This window comes from Chinchilla lanigera, unplaced genomic scaffold, assembly GCF_000276665.1.
Source record: "Chinchilla lanigera isolate Chin_1 unplaced genomic scaffold, ChiLan1.0 scaffold00034, whole genome shotgun sequence".
Classification (NCBI taxonomy): Eukaryota; Metazoa; Chordata; class Mammalia; order Rodentia; family Chinchillidae; genus Chinchilla; species Chinchilla lanigera.
Window position 1 is genome coordinate 11,168,756 of NW_004955435.1, and position 16,752 is coordinate 11,185,507.

Sequence of the window (16,752 nt, forward strand, 5' to 3'; positions counted from 1 at the left end):
AAGTAGATAGCAACTCTGTCCCACTTCATACTTCTTCATGATTGTCTTTATTCCCATTATCCAGGTAAAGAATAAAAATGCTAAGTCATGATCTTTAAACTCTTACCCCTGTGGAATAATGTATAACACTTTTTTACATATAGAGGGTAAAACATAATAATTACCCTGCAGAAACCATAGCTTCAGCCAAGGTGATGCAATATATACACTTATACTTCACTATGTTCTAGAACCCTTAGAGGCCGGTGATATAGTTCAGTGACACAAGTGCCTGCCTGGCAAGCAGAAGGTCATGAGTTCAATTCCCGGTACCAAAAAAAAAAAAAATGTATATATATATATATAACCTTTAGAAGAATTCTATGGTAAAATAAAGCTTAGCAAATTCTGTACACTACACTCACTTTAGATAGTCAGATTACCTTATTAAAACATCTAAGAAGTCCTACAGTAAAGTAACCTATCTTACCCTATATTCTCCAAACTTCCTTGTTCCATGAAACGCTTAATAAATTTCCCCGAAATACTCTTTTGGGGACATGCTGCTCTAAACAATTTCTTGCGGCCTAATCATGGAGACAGACAAAAAGCCCAGCTACTTCAGCTATATTCAATCTTTTACTTTCCTCTTACCTAGACAGTCTAATATTCTTCAAAGAAAGAAAATTAAATTGGCTTGACATTGACATTATTTGTTTGTTCAGAAATCCAACTTGAATTGTTACACAGTATCTAGGGCTCCTCTGAGTGATGGGAAGTAATTTGATGATTGTTCTATTATTTTCTCTGCTATTAAATTTGCATTGACTGATTTCTACTTCCCTGGTGTACACACGGGTGTGTCATTACCCAGACAGTTTTCTAAGTGTTTCACATGCATTAGTCCATTTCAAACCTATACCACTTTATAGTGTAGATGCTGCAATTTCTGTTTCACAGACATAGAATCATAATCACAGGGGGACAGTGTCTTGTTTAAAGGTTTACACGTCCAGTAGGGCTACGGGGGAAATTTGAACCCAGGTGTGTCGTGACCCCTAAGACTTCACATTGCATCGTGTTGCTTCTCAAGTTCAATCTGAGGGGCTTTCTCTGTCCACCAGGCTCTGTTTTGACACCTGACTAAACAAGTCAGCCTTTGCTAATCCTACTCACTTCCTAGATCTCTGCTTGTTATTTCTTTGCCTTTGAAAATCACACCTTTATATTCTTTCTTTCAGTCTTCTTGTGCCCCACCCCCTCCTATTATCATGCTAGTTTTTTTTTCCCTTGGCCTGTCAATCTACCCCTGTCATTCCCGTAGTTTTAGTTCTTAGTATTGATTGAGTAGTAATCATCGTATTCTAGTTTCAACCTTTCTAGATTAACCAATTTTGTCAGCCATCTGTAAAGATTGCAGAGTCAAGGTGCTAGATGCTAAATTCATTCCTTTACCCCAAAGTACCTTTCTCTTCACTTTTTCTTGAAATTTTTCTCATTTTTCAAGATTGCTGCCAATTCTACCTCCTCAGTGAAGCCTACCTTATTCTCCTGTGCAAAATCCGTCACTCCTCTCTCTCTCTCTAGTTGTTTGACACTGTGGGCACTTACAAACCAGTTCACTATCTCTAACAAAATTACGACCATGATAGCTACTATTTATTAAACTTATATTATGTTTGAGTGTTTGTACTTCTTAAAGTTTTTTTATTCCTTAAATCCTCACAGTATCTCCACGGGCTGTGCCTTATTATTATTCCAATTCTAAAAATAAAGAAACACAGGCATAAAGGTTAAGTAGGTTGTCCCAACGTCCCACAGCTAATGCATGACAGAGCAAGATTTAAACTCGGGTGTATCTGACTCTATGAGCTAAAACATTAGCAATTTAATGGTAGGACCGTATTTCATCCTTGCCCTTTATAAATGTTTATGGAAAAGTTATTTTGGTGAATGAATAATTAACCCTAATAACTGGGTAATGTGCACACGCACACCTTGGCATCCCGTCAGGGTTCTGGTGTCTACTGGACTTTGTGAGCCTCATAGCTCAGCTATTCTAGTGCAGTAGCCTTCAGATTCTCACTGGGAGAAACCATCTGAGATCTTAAGGAAACCCCATAGGAACAGGACTCACTGGCTGCTTTTCCCAGCCTCCTTATGAACTGGCTGGTGAGCTGACCTCTGACCCTCAGCCTTTCGGACTCAAAACCTTCATTCAGTCAAGACTGAAAGGACAGTTCTTTCTCACAGGGTCTGATGTACATGAACCAACTTTACAATCCCTTCCATAAAACCAGAGCATCAAGTTATTCAAACATGACCCCTATTCTGTAGTCTCTTATCTGAAGCTCATGGGACCAGATATTTGGAATGCAATATTTTTAGAGTTTTTTAAATGGCAATACAATGGATATACATTATATTACGATAACACCCACAGTAGAATATCAGACAGCCCTGGTTAATCATTTTAATATTCCTTCAGCAAACAAATCATGACTCTCACCAGCTGGGATAAAAGAAGACTATAAATAATAACCTCATGTTCATTTCAGGACGGTTCTACTACCAAATTAATTGAGGTCACATTACACTGTATGACAGGTATAGTTTGAAAAACATCTGTTTTCATATATTTTCTTACCTTGAGGACTGGATAAGAGATTAGAACTTACACTAAACTGAATGAAGATGCAAGAGTAGTGGTCGTGAACCAAAATCTGGAAGCTGGAACTGTGGGTTCAAATTTCAGTTTTATTCTCAGCTGACTGAGACGGCCTTTGGCAGGTCACTTATCCTCTCGTGTGTGTGTGTGTGTATGTGTGTGTGTGTGTGTGTGTGTGTGTGTGTGCACTCCCTGTCCGTAAAGCCTCCCTGATGACCGACTTCATATTGTTGCCATACAACTAATTGAGTTAATTAATGTAAGGCATTTAGATAGTCCCAGGGCCATAGTAAGCACACAGTGAAGTGACCATCCTGTGTTTACTAAAAACTAGCACTTAATCAGCACATTCTCCCCTTGAAGGTAGCTATTTGGGGTAGTAAATTTGACCAAATGCTTTTTTCTCTAGGTACACAATGAAATAACCATTATAGTATGTAGAATATTTATCCTTATGACCGGTGCTTTCTCTTTCCTGTAATTAAGTCCATGTGAGGGGCAGATAGTAATCAGAAGCTTGCTTGGTGAGCATGAAACCAGGAAATTTAAATGGATTTCATGTTAATAGCGTCAGCCTGAAACATCCTGACATGTCCGTCCTCCCACAGGGTTGCCCTTCTTAAGGCTACCAGAGGACTGACGGTCTAGAGCTTAGCAGATTAGCACTCCCTCTTCCTACACCACGTGGCGACAGTGTGGCTCAGGGTGCTCCTTTCTCTAGGCTTCCACCTTCTGATTAGCCCATTTGTCCATTTTTCAGATGTGTTAATGTCACCTCTGTCAAGTCTGCCATGCACACTCAGGTGCCAGAACCCTTCTAAGGACGGAAGCTTGCATCAGCTTGCTCTGTTTTGATCATTTAGATGCTGATTTCATGGCATTATCTTGAGAAGACCACCTTCTTTCTTTCTCTTTCGAGTCCCTTATATCCAGTTCAGATCACTTCCTTTCAATAGCAGTTTGGCCCAGGAACTGGGGCTGGAAGAATACCGGAGGTACAGTAATTCTTTTGACATATAAATGAGTCTGCAGAATGTTTTCTTACTCGTTACCTGCTCCTTCTGCAGCTGGTCTTTTTGGACGTGGAGCTCCCAATGTCTGGCCAAAGCACAAGAAGACCTAGGTACCTACTTGACAGGTATTTCAAGCCATCTCTCACACAGGGAAGCGTAATGAATCCTTAGTCTTTCTGATTCTCTCTTGATGAAAAGCCTCTGAACCTTCCATTGATTCTCGAAAGGAATGACAGCTTTTAGCACTGCTTTTGTAAAAGCAGAGTATTTATTTTTGATAGCTCATGTTGACTTCTCTAAGCTTAATGACATACCCTTTAGCTATTTGTTTAATGGGAGAAGGGGCAGTAAAATAAAATTTCCAGAAAAAGAAGGTATCCCATTATCACATTATATAATTCTACTAGGCTCTCATCTCTCTAACTGAACCAGAATTCTTTACAATGTGGGTGTAGGAAAAGTGGTTTAAAGAGGGAATAGCTACAAATGCCTACCAGGTGAGTGCCTCCCTGCTTTTGTTTTTTTTTGTTTGTTTGGTTTTTTTCCAGTACAGAGAATCGAACTCATGACATCACACTTGCCAGGCAGGCACTGTGCTTCTGAGCTAAATCCCCAGCCCCCCTCCCTGCTTTTGTGTTCTTTTGCCCCTCACTGCATCACGGCCCTTTGGGTTACTTAACAGGTATGCCTTTCTCCCTGGAAGTGGTGTTTCTATTCTAGAAAAAATGTTAGTGCTAAAATAACTTGCTGTGCACTGCAGAACCCTCCGTTAAGGCTCATGCACACCTGTGCTGTCTGTCCTCATGCAAGTCTCACAGAGCCGCAGACAGGAACTAGGAATTACGTTCTCTAACGCTGGATATGCACACGTCAACTCGGACCAAGCCCTTGCTCCTCTTTATGCCTCTTCTGTAAAATGAAAGGACTAAGACGCTTTGTGAAGTCTCTTTCAACCCACCAATTCTGTCATCCTTTGAGAATTAGCTTACCTACCTTCCTTCCCTTCCATCTTTCGTCTACCTATCATCTACTTATCTTCCTCAAGTACATTTCAAGTTGTTTCAGAGATGAGTTTAAGCCAGTGAATCCTAAACTTCAGGTCTGTCCCTGGAATCCTTCTAAATTAAAATGTGCTATTTCCTACCTAATTTTATATTTTAATATTACATTCTTTTTCTTAAAGACAGCTTTCAAATCTGTATGCCTTTAAGGCCCTATGAATCTGTATTGGCTTCTTGATGGTTTAGGAAAAAAAGGCAAAAAGAAATGAGTAGCAAAATGGGGATTAAAGCTGGGTATGGTGACACACACGTATAATCCCAACACTCAGGAGGCTGAGACAAGAGGATCTCCATGAGTTTACTGAGACTACATACTGAGTTCAAGGCCAGCCAGGACTACGTAGTGAGACAGGGTCCAAAGAAATAAAACAAAGCAGGAAGGATTAAAGAGGAAGACCTAAAAGATGACTAGGAATAAAATTGCATTATATTGCATGCTAGGTGGTTTGCCTAGTTGAACAGCAAGTAGAGCTTGAACTTCTGCGTTCTGGAAGACAAAGCAGTGAAGGGAGTCAGGGCACTGCATAGCTCTTGCTGTCAGAGCAATACCTTGCATCCAAATCAAACAAAATATTCTACAGTCCTGAATTCAGTCTCAGTGGAACATGGTACAGGGAGCTAAACCACACTATGATCAAAAGTGGTGTTTTTGCAAAAGCAGAAACCTTCATGGAATCAAATGATCAATTTAGTAAAAGCCTTCTGCATACGGACTTGTCCCGTGCAGATATGAGCGATGTAGACACGGGTCTTGTCCTCTCAGCGCTTTCAGGCAAACACGGGACGATATAATAAGTTGATGCATGGATCATGGGACCTGCGCCAAGAGCTGCGAGATTAAAAAAGACAGGGCAGTGAACTCACATCAGGGACATGGAGAAGAAAGGAAGAAATAACTTCCGAGTTCTGTTGTAGAGGTAGGGAGTGTTTGAAAACCGCCGACATGAGTCTAGACAATTCTCCTGAGCACGGTCTGACTCGATCCACCGCTGATGGTCACCATCCTTCTCCTGAAATGGAATCACATTCATTGGCTCATCCCACACCGATGCTAAAGACCCCCTGCATGTCATGAAATGAATTGCTGCAATTCATTTCTAGGCATTTTTGCCTATTTCCTTAAGGGTTTGAAGGATGCCTCTTGCCTTACTTATAGCCTTTTAATGGATCTGATGGGTTCACTAAATTCTTTAGTTGTCTGCAGAGAGCCAGAAGCAAGGTATTTGGACATAAAGATAAGAACCATTAGGGGAAAACTACCGTCTGAAAATACGCTATGTACATCCCTTGGCATTCAGATATTTCCAACTTCAAAACTCTATTCAAATGAACAGTTTAAAAATCTTTTCTAAGCAATTCTCATTTAACAGCAGTGGAACAGAAAAGTGACTCATCTGGCAGAACCTCAAAAAATCGTAAGCCACAAAATGAGGAAGAACCTGAATTTTAAGCACCCAGTGTTAGGTAATAACATCTTCATAAGGAAAATAGGATCTCAGAATAGCCGCGGTTTGGCACAGTGTGTACACTTGAAATGAACATGACTCTCTTGCACTGGTGCACCCAAAGGGATGGGAATATTTCTACATCTTTCTAAAGTGCTCAACTGTAGCTGCACCAGACAGCCTTGCAAATTACCATTGTGTCTAGCCAAAAAACCCTGAGAACTTTGCCATGCGTTATGCAAGGCCCTCTGACTCCAGAAAAGTTTGAAAACACGTGAAAATTCTCTTCCTGCCATGTTAACTTCCATTGTCTTTGACCGGTTAAAACAGGCAAGCAGTTCCTTGCAATGAACAGGATTGTCAGTCATGAGGAAATTTGGAGCTTCTGCAACTGATACTAAAATTGTGATACGGCTGTGGTACCTTTTAGCTCACTCAACAGGGAATTTGCAAAGGAAAAAAAGACTCAGTATAAACTTAATGTTACTCTGCTGCTGAGGCAAAGATAGTCTACTGAGGTGTCAGGTCAGGAATCTAGCCATTTTTTTGTGGAAACAGTGTTTAGCTTGGAATTCAATTTATAGGATAGACTTGCAATGTGGAAGTGGAAATTGAGTTTCCAGTTTGGGTGGATTAAAATCAGTAATTAACTTAAAACATTATAACCTCTGAGCATCTAAAATCAAGAGATTTTTAATGTGTGTAATAATTGAAAATAAGATTCCGTTCCTTCTGGGTTTAAAAAAAAATCACAGTAAACTTTTATTCTTCTTGTCTCTCCATTCAGACATAGGAAAACAGCTTTTAGTTTAAATTAATACAATTCTAGAAATCTCTGGGCAAGGTACAATGAATAGTTAAAGTAATCAGAGGGCAGTTGTTCAGACATAAATACTAAAATTGAAGTTCAATAATTCTTACAGTCACCACCTGTTAGCACACTTCAATGATGTGGAGAACAAAGTTGAGCAATTCATTCACAGCTATCACTTATTGGCTAAATACGATGTGTCAGACATGTTTATAGATCATCTTACTCAATCCTCCCAGCCGCCCTATGCACTAGACATTGTTGTCCTTTCAGATGAAGAAACAGGCTTAGGGAAGCTAAGAACTTGCCTAAAATCCCAACTAGTCAGTAGCACCGTCAATCAATCTTGCTCTCTCTCTCTCATTTGATTTCCATCTCATACTCTCATACCACCTCCCAAATTTAGTGGTGAGGATATACATTTCTGATTTTTAATTAGGAATATCTATTACAGTGCTGACTTGCCTGTAACAATAGTAGTAATCACTGCAAGGATGATCTGTGAAGCAATTGGCTCAGTGAAGCAATGATCTGAGTACTTTCCATCTACCAAGTTCTGCAATCTCCTCAAGAACCCAAAGAAATAAGAAAACCAGAGTAATTGAAAGCATGAACAACTTGCCCCAAAGTCACACAGTTGGTGAGGATTTAGGAGTGAGACCTACTCTTCACATTCACGCTGGCTAGCTCCTGAGCCGCCATTATTGAACATAGCACTGTATTGCTTCTCCAGGAGTTTTAATCTGGATGCAGACTAAATTCATTTCCACATTCATACTAAATTGGGCCACATTCTAAAATGGCTCCACTACCTTAGCACAACTTGTGAGTTAAAGCGAAAGCTGAAAAATCAATGAAGTCCATGATCAATATGAAGAATCTAACGTATTCGTGAATTATTCTGCTCAGTTAAGCTTCTATTACAGGGTTTAATCCACATATCTGACAAGTAAAAGAGAAATAAAAATGATGGTTATGTGAAATTAATCAAATAAAGTGCCAAATGATTTTCAGCATCTCACATATGCATCTCATAACACGTTTAAAAAGATCTATTGCTCTATTGCATATATGGATATATTTGCAAAGGTATACGGAGTATATATAAGTCAATACACAGTGCTTATATCTCAATATCATTTTGAACCACATTACAAATGTTCATTAACCTTATGAGCAGACACAAAATATTTGATGTCACAAGGCTTTCTTGTACCAATTGGTGAAGCTGAATATTAGAGTTTAGAATTAGCTTCTAAACTCTGATGAACCCAGGCATTCAAGAATAAAAGCAAAATGATTTCAGTGGTTTCATATACAACATATATAATGCATATATATATATATATATATATATTTGTTCTAATTTCTTAATGTCCTGAATGCTAACAAGTGTCAAGTTTCTGAATTTTTTTAAAGTAAAAGATGTCATATGCTAAACACAAAAAAAACTAACAGCTTTTCTTTATTGTTTTCTTTCTCTACAGGTATTCCCAGTATTTCCAGCATTGGTAGTAAGTAAAAACAAAAAATTCACCAAACCAAGTCTAGGCTAGCTTTGTGTTTCTTGTTCAGCTCCTCAGATCTATTTTTCCAGTGTCCATTTCTGATGTAATAGAACGTTTTCTTTGCAAATTGCATGTTTCCTATTGGTTTTCTGCATACATATGCATATGGTGAAAGTATGGACAGAATAGTTATTTATGCAAAATTCTTCTGTGGACATGGCAATGCCACAACTTTCCTGATTCTTTTCTATCAGTGAAGGCCATTCTGCCTTACTTAACAAAACTGTAAATGATCCTATTCATGCATGCTACATAACCTACAAAGAAATCCAACTCTTTCTCCAGGGCTGGATGTGGATTTCTCATATAATTGGAGAAATCCGAGAACAAATGTCAATGAATGTCTTAGGAAATTCATTGGAACCCAAGGAAAAGGGCATAAAACCAGGGAGAGAGAATTTTTGTTAGTAAATTAAATTTAGGATTTGTGAAGGCCTGAAAGAGGGAGGTTTATGATCATTTGTCTTTTGAGAGGAATGACAGGAGAAGATATCCAGTATGCCCATTTCTTCCTAAAACACAGTGATCCATGTGTTCCTGTGTATTTAGGCTTAAATTTGTTACAAAATGGGTATACAAATGCATGGGGAACTTAGGGGTCAGAGGATGAGAACTTCTGTATAAAATTCTGTATAAAATCAGTTAATAGAAATCTAGGCAATTGAAAAGGTATCTGTCCTCACGTCTCTGTTAATGCTTCTCCGATATCATTGCAAAGAGCAAAGAACATTCTCCAGCTTCTGTGGGAGACCCAGACCACAGCTCCACCTTCCCGCATAAACCAATGACACTACAACACCAAACTTGAAGGCTCATAATAAACATGCTCAGTAACTTTTCAGAGCAGAAGTTTACATATTACCTCCTTTATCCCATATGGCTAAAACCTTAGAACAACAGCTAAATAAACAATTAGAAATATATTCCCAAGAAAGCTCCTATGATACACTTAAGTGAATTGTCATTGTGGTGTCACCCATGAGGGTCTTACGTCCTGAGCACTGTTCCAGGTAGAATGATCTCAGTGTAAATAACGGCACTTGAAGCACCGACAAATGTAAGATCCAGTGCAAAGCAATATTCTGATAATTTGGATAAAACAACTCCCTGCTTCTTATAAATGCGCAGTCAGGTCTTTCAATTTATTAATCAACCCCAGTCTACTTAAGCTTGCCCAGACACTGATTTCTTCAGCACCAGACCAGTTAAATGCCATGAAAACCAGCTGGTTTTGTAAATAGAAGCAGTTTTCACAATCATTTAGATACCAGCCTAGTCCTACAGCATTTGCTTTGTGCTCTTACTGAAATGATATCTGTGCTACAAACTTACAAATGAAAAACTTCAGATTCAGCAGTCTAAATTTTTCTGCCGCAGTGCCTCCCACGGCATTTGTTGAACTGTCCAGGTAGCCCGCCATGTGCTCCTTTCAGGCCTTGACAACTGCCTTTGTGCACATATTTTAGAGCAGAAGGGAACCAAACAGAATCAGGCTGAGACAGATAACTGAGGCTTCTGTGGTGATCTGTTCTGTCAAAAATGTCAGAAATGGATGGATGGAAAAGTCATTCTCTGGTGCTGGGGTGTGTTTCTGTTCTGAGTGCCCGTTGTGTGTTGCATGGACTCTCTGACTATACTGCTCACCCCCCATCTCATCCGGCCGCCTCCACCACATCCCCATCTCTGAGCATCAGCAGATGTTGACCTTTTACACAATGAAATGGAAAACTCCAGTTTTGTTTTGCTTTGTTTTCTTTTGAAATCAGTGGTGACCTGAAAGGATGCTTTGTTGTGCCTTTGGAAAATGAATTCATCTTTATTATCAGGAACCTAGGAAAACTGAACTCCTGATACCTGTGGAAAAAGCCCTCAGACAAAAAGTGACAGTTTGTACTCTGCCTTCAGTATACCTCTGGCTGTTCCGCTTGGAGTGCAGTGGGGGTTTTCTCTGGTTTCCAGCAAGCAGGTTGTACAAGCTTCCAGGGGTCACCCACCGGTGGTCACACACGACTAGCTTGCTTGTTGCCTGGCTTTTAAGGTAAAGCGATTTCCAACAAAGCCATCAAACATGATTGTATCTTCTAGGCTGCTGTAATGGCATTCGGACTTCCTTCTTTGTGGGCTTATAAGGTGCTTGTTGTATGCACTCATGAATTCCTTTCCTCTCTAAAGGGCAAGAATTCACACATAGGTGTTCAGAACCTGTTCTAGAGGGCACACGAAGGGGGTTGTCAAGGTGCAAGTCAGAGAAGGGGAAGATGCCTCTTAACTAAGTTTGGGTGTTTTTGGAACTTTCCCCTTTATCCCAAATAAGGAATCAATGAGTATAATTCCACCAGCTATGTTGAAAGATACCATTATGACAAGAGTAACACCCATGAAACTCTAATCATCCAAGTGTGCCTGAAGGAAAAGAAATGATGTATCTTATCAATGCAAATCGTTGATGTGTGCTACCACAATTTGCATAAATATACTTTATATACAATAACTAAAGCTTTTGGAGCCCTAATAGATTTCAGCATAGATGTTCAATTAATTATCAGCACTTATTAAGATTCAAATGCATGGACAGAATTGTCATCCTTTCCGATCATCTGCTAAAAATATTTTTGAAACAAATTTCCCATTAAGATCATCTGTACTTGCTGTTGTCTATCTACTAAGAAATAGGTTTCCCAAACATCCCAAGGGTATTTAATTTAGAAGAGTCCTTCTGATATGTTTTGACCACAGCTGAAAAAATGCTGGTGATACTGTCAGCAATTAATGAATCCCAAAATAGATCTGTAGCCATTTGAGCCTTATGATCTGTTTTTACCTTACCTGATGTAGTAGCAATTCATTCACATTTCACTTTTTAATAAAGTGTACTTACAAGTTAATACTCACAATTTTATTGAAGTGAACATTTGTTGAGGCTGATGATCCAAATTAATAGTTGGCTTGTTGTAGGTGTTTATGTTAAGGCGATAAACTAATCATTGCCTTCTATCACATATTTTCTGATCTTTGGTCCTGCAAAGCAAATGATTTCACTAATTATGCTAAACAATATATTATAAATAGCTTAATTAGACTAGAGAGAATTAGCCTAATGTACAAATAGCTTTGTGGGGGTGATTATTACTTCTTACAAAAGCAGATGACAGATGACTCTGAAGTAAAAGGCGAACCGTCCATATAATGAAAGATCACATCAAGAAAGGCCATGTTCAGAAACTTGGAATTCTTAAATAAAAATGATGTAGGATACCAATAAAAGAAAAAAGATAAATATAAATGTTTTGTGACCTTGTCTATAGATTATGCCTCTAAATTACTTTCAAATGACTGACATGGTTGTAGATAAAGCATAGAATATCAGTAAAGTTGTTTTGCTTTCCCTCCACAAACCTTTATTCGATTTGAAATAATTCACTTATGGGAAATATTGCATTTTCCTGTTTTCTCTTATAATGAGCATTGCCTTCATCACAGAGTCAAAAATTCATCTCTGATTTGATTTAATTGGCAGGCCTATTAAACAAGGGAAGTGCTACCTGCAGGGATCCATCACCCTATTGAGAAAGCCCAGAGATGTTTTCGTACTTGAAAACATTTGATGCCAGTTGGAGGCCTTGTCAAAGCTGTTTTCCATACAGCATCTAAATATTTTTGTGCAATATCGATTTACTGATTGTGAAACTGGATCGTGAGGAAAAAAACAAGGTTAATCATTTTCCCACCCAAGGGTTATTAATAATCTTGTTCATACTATCCAGAGAGTTGCCGTGTATGTTTGCTTTATTTTCCCCCTTTGCTTTAATACTTGTAAATCCCCCAAATAAAAGTTTCATTTGAATTGCCCTTTAACTAATTAGGTTTTATATAATGAGGAAAAATATTACCAGGCTAGTGTAAAGATACGGCAAATTGCATGGTGTGTTACATTAATTTTAAACTGTTTGCTGATGTTCTGGAAGGAAAGCTAAGGTCCCCGGTGAAATGCCTTTGGGAGTGTTACATCATGTACCCAGTATCCTCATCACAGATCCATTTCATATTTGTGTAACTAGCATTTCACATTCATGAAACCTTTGTGGTTATCCTAAAATTGAATGAACATTAGGACATAGCTGCCTATTCAATCCTGAAGAATAAAACAAATACTCCAATAAAGGAAAGGGAGAGAAAATCTTCTTTTAAAAAAATCTGAGAGATTCACCAATCCATATTGACCCATTTTAAGCAAACTGACTCTTTCATGTATTAACCCTTCCCTGGCAAATTAAGAATGTAAAGCTACTTTTTAAGTGTGAGCTCATATCTCTACCTTTGCTAGTTACCTCTGTGAGGTCAAGAAATTTCCAGTTTAAATAGAGATATGTCTACTGAATTTTGTTTTACAAAGAGTGAATCTGAGGCTCAGAGTGACCAAGTAACTTGCCCAAAGTTACACGGCCAGAAATGCCTATTTGACTTTAAAGTTTATATACAGCTTTATACCAAGTAGAACAGATTAGAGAAGAATGCTAAGTTTACCTACTGCTACCCAGACTCTTTCTAACCCACTAAAGTACACCTTAGGAGACCTATTCATTTCTGAATTGACCCACTTTCATGAAGGAAACCATACAGTCCTGGATAAAAACAGAAATTCATTTTCTGTTCCTTCACTTTGATATCAACAGAAGAACTTACACACATGGCATCTCAGGGCAGAGAATGGGGAACTATGACCTTTCTTCCATCAAGATAGGCCCTGCCTGTACCACAAAATATCCTCACTATACGAGGAAGACAAAAATTGTATAGGTGTCAGATATAGCACATAAAACAGTTCAGGAAGTTTTCTGTGTCAGTTATACAACATGTTTATACAGAAAATCAAAATTTTTTCCCTATTGAGATAGTTCTTATATCAAAACAAAATTCTAAGCGCCACCTAAAGGTAGATCTTACACTATCATATTAAACTCATTTTCCCCATCAGTTTAATGATGTTTTGCTTCTGAAAATAAACTACTAGCTATGAAGATGATAAGCAGCCTCCAAGGCCCTAGGGATTTCTCTCACACCACTTCAGGGTTTCCTGTAGATTCCTTTCTAGACATCAATAATGATATTTGAAGATTCCCTGAGGAACAATAGCATAGACTGTATAAACCCAAAGGACCTTATGATTTTATCTTCACCTGATATTCTCTCCAAGTACCTGGGAGAAGGATGTTTTATGAAGGCTCCATAACATCCTATCAGCGTGCCTTTTCATGTCACAGTACCATATTTTAGAACCAAAGAAAGAAAATGTAAGCATTAGTGTTCTAACAGCTTTAAGAGCAACTCATCATTTTATAGATAAAACAAGAGTCAAGTGAACTTAAAGCTTCAGAACAGAAGTCAAGGCAGAATTCCACTTCAATGTCCAATTCCAGCTAGGATTCTTCACATTCTACTATGACATTAGGATTCACCCTCTCATTTATTTAAATTGCTAAAGTATGGGATAATATATGGGAGACCTTTCTAGGAAGAAATCAGTAAACTTTCCCTTTGATGGTAAAGTCACATTTTACCTGTCCTTTAAAACTGCCCATAGAGCAAATTGAAAACGGCCTGATAGAAAGCAATTTAATATTCTAAAGCAATTCTACCTTTAAAGCTTTCTTGATATAAATAAGATGTCTTTAACTTTCTGCTTGAAGCTTATTTTTTTAGCTTGATTCAATATGGCGTCAGAACTAGATGGTAGCGTTTAGCAATTCTAATATGCTTCTTGGCCTCTTCCTATGCAGAAAACTCTTTGGGGCAGAGAGAACAACAATAAAAAAGAAACAAAAAACTTTCTTCCAGAACCTCACCTTTTTTTGAGACAGGGTCTCACCCTGCAGTCCAGGTTGGTCTTGATTTAAGATGCAGCTCAGGCTGGCCTCAAACTCTAGGGAACCCTGCCTCCCCACTGCGGGGATTACAGACCTGGGCCAACACGCCCAGCTCTCACTTTGTTTTTTATAATACAATCTTAGTGGTTCTGATTCATGTAAATGGGTTTCAAGTACTACAGCTCAGTTGTTGTACAATAATCCTCTGCATAGTTCTTAACAAATAGAAAAAGGAGAAAATCTACATATTTGATTCATTTTCTAAGCTAATGCGCTTCTAAACTGAGAGATATTTAGAAATTAACATTTTTTTATATTCCTAAAGGTTAAAAGTCACATATTCTTACAGTATAGAAAATAATTTTTATGGCTTTCTAAACAGTAGTATTAACTGATATAGGGCCTAGAACTGGATTATTCCCTAAAGTAAGCTATATTTCCCATGACTTTTACCACATATCTGAATCCCTTGCTTTGGGAACAATTAAGATTGAATAAAAAAGGAAGAGCACATTATTTTCCTTACTTCAAGTCAGTAAAAGCTTTTTAAACTACTGTAACTGATTTTTTTATTATAACAGTAAGCACAAGTAGAATAAGAGTTAACATTTATTAATGCTCACTACAATGCCAAGAAAATATTAATGCATTCAAACTTTCATAACAAACAATAACCAAGAGTGTTATTATCTCCATTTTACTGTTGAGAAAGCTTAGGGAGTTTGTCTAAGTGGTAAATTTGGAGTTCTGGCCTGAGCTCTGTTTATATGAACCATATTTTAAATAATTTCCTGAAACAGCTATTTTCCAGGCTTTCTGTAGTTATAATTTAAAAATTCAAAATATCAGAATAGTAACAACCACAAGATCTTTTGGCTGTTTTGTTTATTTTTAAAGAGGTCAGTTGTAAGGTCTGTGATTGTCTTCATTCTAACTCAGAAATTCTTTGCAATCCAATTGGTGAATTTGCTAAAGAGATTATGGAGACAAAGTCCTCTTTCCCAGATGGAGTCAATATCCTTAAGTAGAAGAAATATTCATAAAGGGTTATTTCTAAATGATTGGCCATCCACAATCATAGCGTGATCCTTCCCTTCATGCTAACAATATTTTCTCAATGCCAGTTTAAGTTTCACTTTGACAATCAAAAGGTCCTTCATGAAGCCACTCAGTAGTGATCCCTCTTCATTCCCTAGATTCTCCAAAGGGGTATCTGTCATCCCAACAGGCTTTATTCCTCCACGAACATCAGTAGGATACTGCTATGCTGTAAGAGAATCACTGGAGCGATGGGACTTGTCAGCTGAAAAGAAATCTTGGTGATCTCTTCTGCAACATCTTTATCTCACAGATAAGGAAACTGCAGTCCAGAGAAATGAACAGCCAGATAGTTCCTAAATGGTGGAGCTGGGATTAGGTTTCTCATCTAATAATTCACAGTACCATCTGCCCTGTAACAAAGCACCTCTCTGAGCTTCATGTTGACCTGGGGATTTTTCCCTAGTTGATTTGCAAAGAAAATGAAATTACTAAATTTGCAGCAGCTCACCCAAAGGGCCATAGAAATACTTTTGATGTATTATCATTTTCTCCTATTTGCAATTTATAACCACTTGAAACAAGTAGCTCAATAGCTGAGCATTCTCAGAGGCTTCATCTTATACAAAGATTTTCATTGAGTTTGTAAATGATAAGATAGAGTTTGTCTCAATTATTCTATTAATATGGCCTCTAACATGACTAATTTACTTCGGGGAATTAAATGTTTGTTAGTACAACTGGCCTCATGTATGAACAACTAAGTGTTTGTTAATAATACTTGTCAAATATTTACTTCACACCAGGATATTAGAGTAACAAAAGTAACCAGAGAGAAACAGGCTAATTTTAATTGGTTTTCTTATTTGATCTTATAAAGCAATAATTTTTAAATTTAAGATGCGATATCAAGTTGCATTTTCATTTATTAAAATATATATGGCTGATATCAGCAGTGATATAGTATAAGGGTTTAAAGACCATGAATATCAATATCCATATCTTTCAAGAACATTTTCCCTCCCAAGGATTTCCCTCCATCAGGATTTTCACATGATGGCTCACAGTGGTTCTGAGTTTTCAATGCTTAGGATGACTAGGCATCCTACACAATGCAAAGTACCTGGAAAAAATGTCTCTATTCTCAGGCATAAACAAGGGTTTGCCTGCCCAAGAAAACTATATTAGCTGTGCAATACAGAAGAACATTGTATTCTTGGTAGAGAACAGATTGGAACTGAGGTGTCTATCTTGAAAATTCTGTACAGGTCATGTAATCTAAATAATTCAAAAGTAGAATGACCT

The 16,752-nt window shown here is 37.9% G+C and overlaps 1 protein-coding gene and 1 long non-coding RNA gene across 9 annotated transcripts in view; one reads left to right on the plus strand and one right to left on the minus strand.

The window, feature by feature from the left end:
• Ntng1 (netrin G1) overlaps positions 1-16,752 on the plus strand; it is a 323,535-nt gene that overhangs the window by 245,199 nt on the left and 61,584 nt on the right. For all 4 annotated transcript variants that reach the window (XM_005388823.1, XM_005388824.1, XM_005388820.1 and 1 more), the window contains exon 4: positions 8,465-8,491. In XM_005388823.1, the coding sequence (XP_005388880.1) occupies positions 8,465-8,491 (27 nt within the window). The remainder of the gene's footprint in view (positions 1-8,464; positions 8,492-16,752) is intronic.
• LOC106149015 overlaps positions 1-16,752 on the minus strand; it is a 61,958-nt gene that overhangs the window by 6,080 nt on the left and 39,126 nt on the right. For 2 of the 5 annotated variants that reach the window (XR_001234897.1, XR_001234898.1), the window contains exons 5-7: positions 11,438-11,563; positions 10,456-10,711; positions 6,931-7,919 (exon numbers count right to left, since the gene is read on the minus strand). This is a non-coding gene — a long non-coding RNA (uncharacterized LOC106149015). Of the gene's footprint in view, positions 1-5,585; positions 5,732-6,930; positions 7,920-10,455; positions 10,712-11,437; positions 11,564-16,752 lie in introns of those variants that run through there. The other 3 variants (XR_001234900.1, XR_001234899.1, XR_001234901.1) reach the window with 3 other exon arrangements.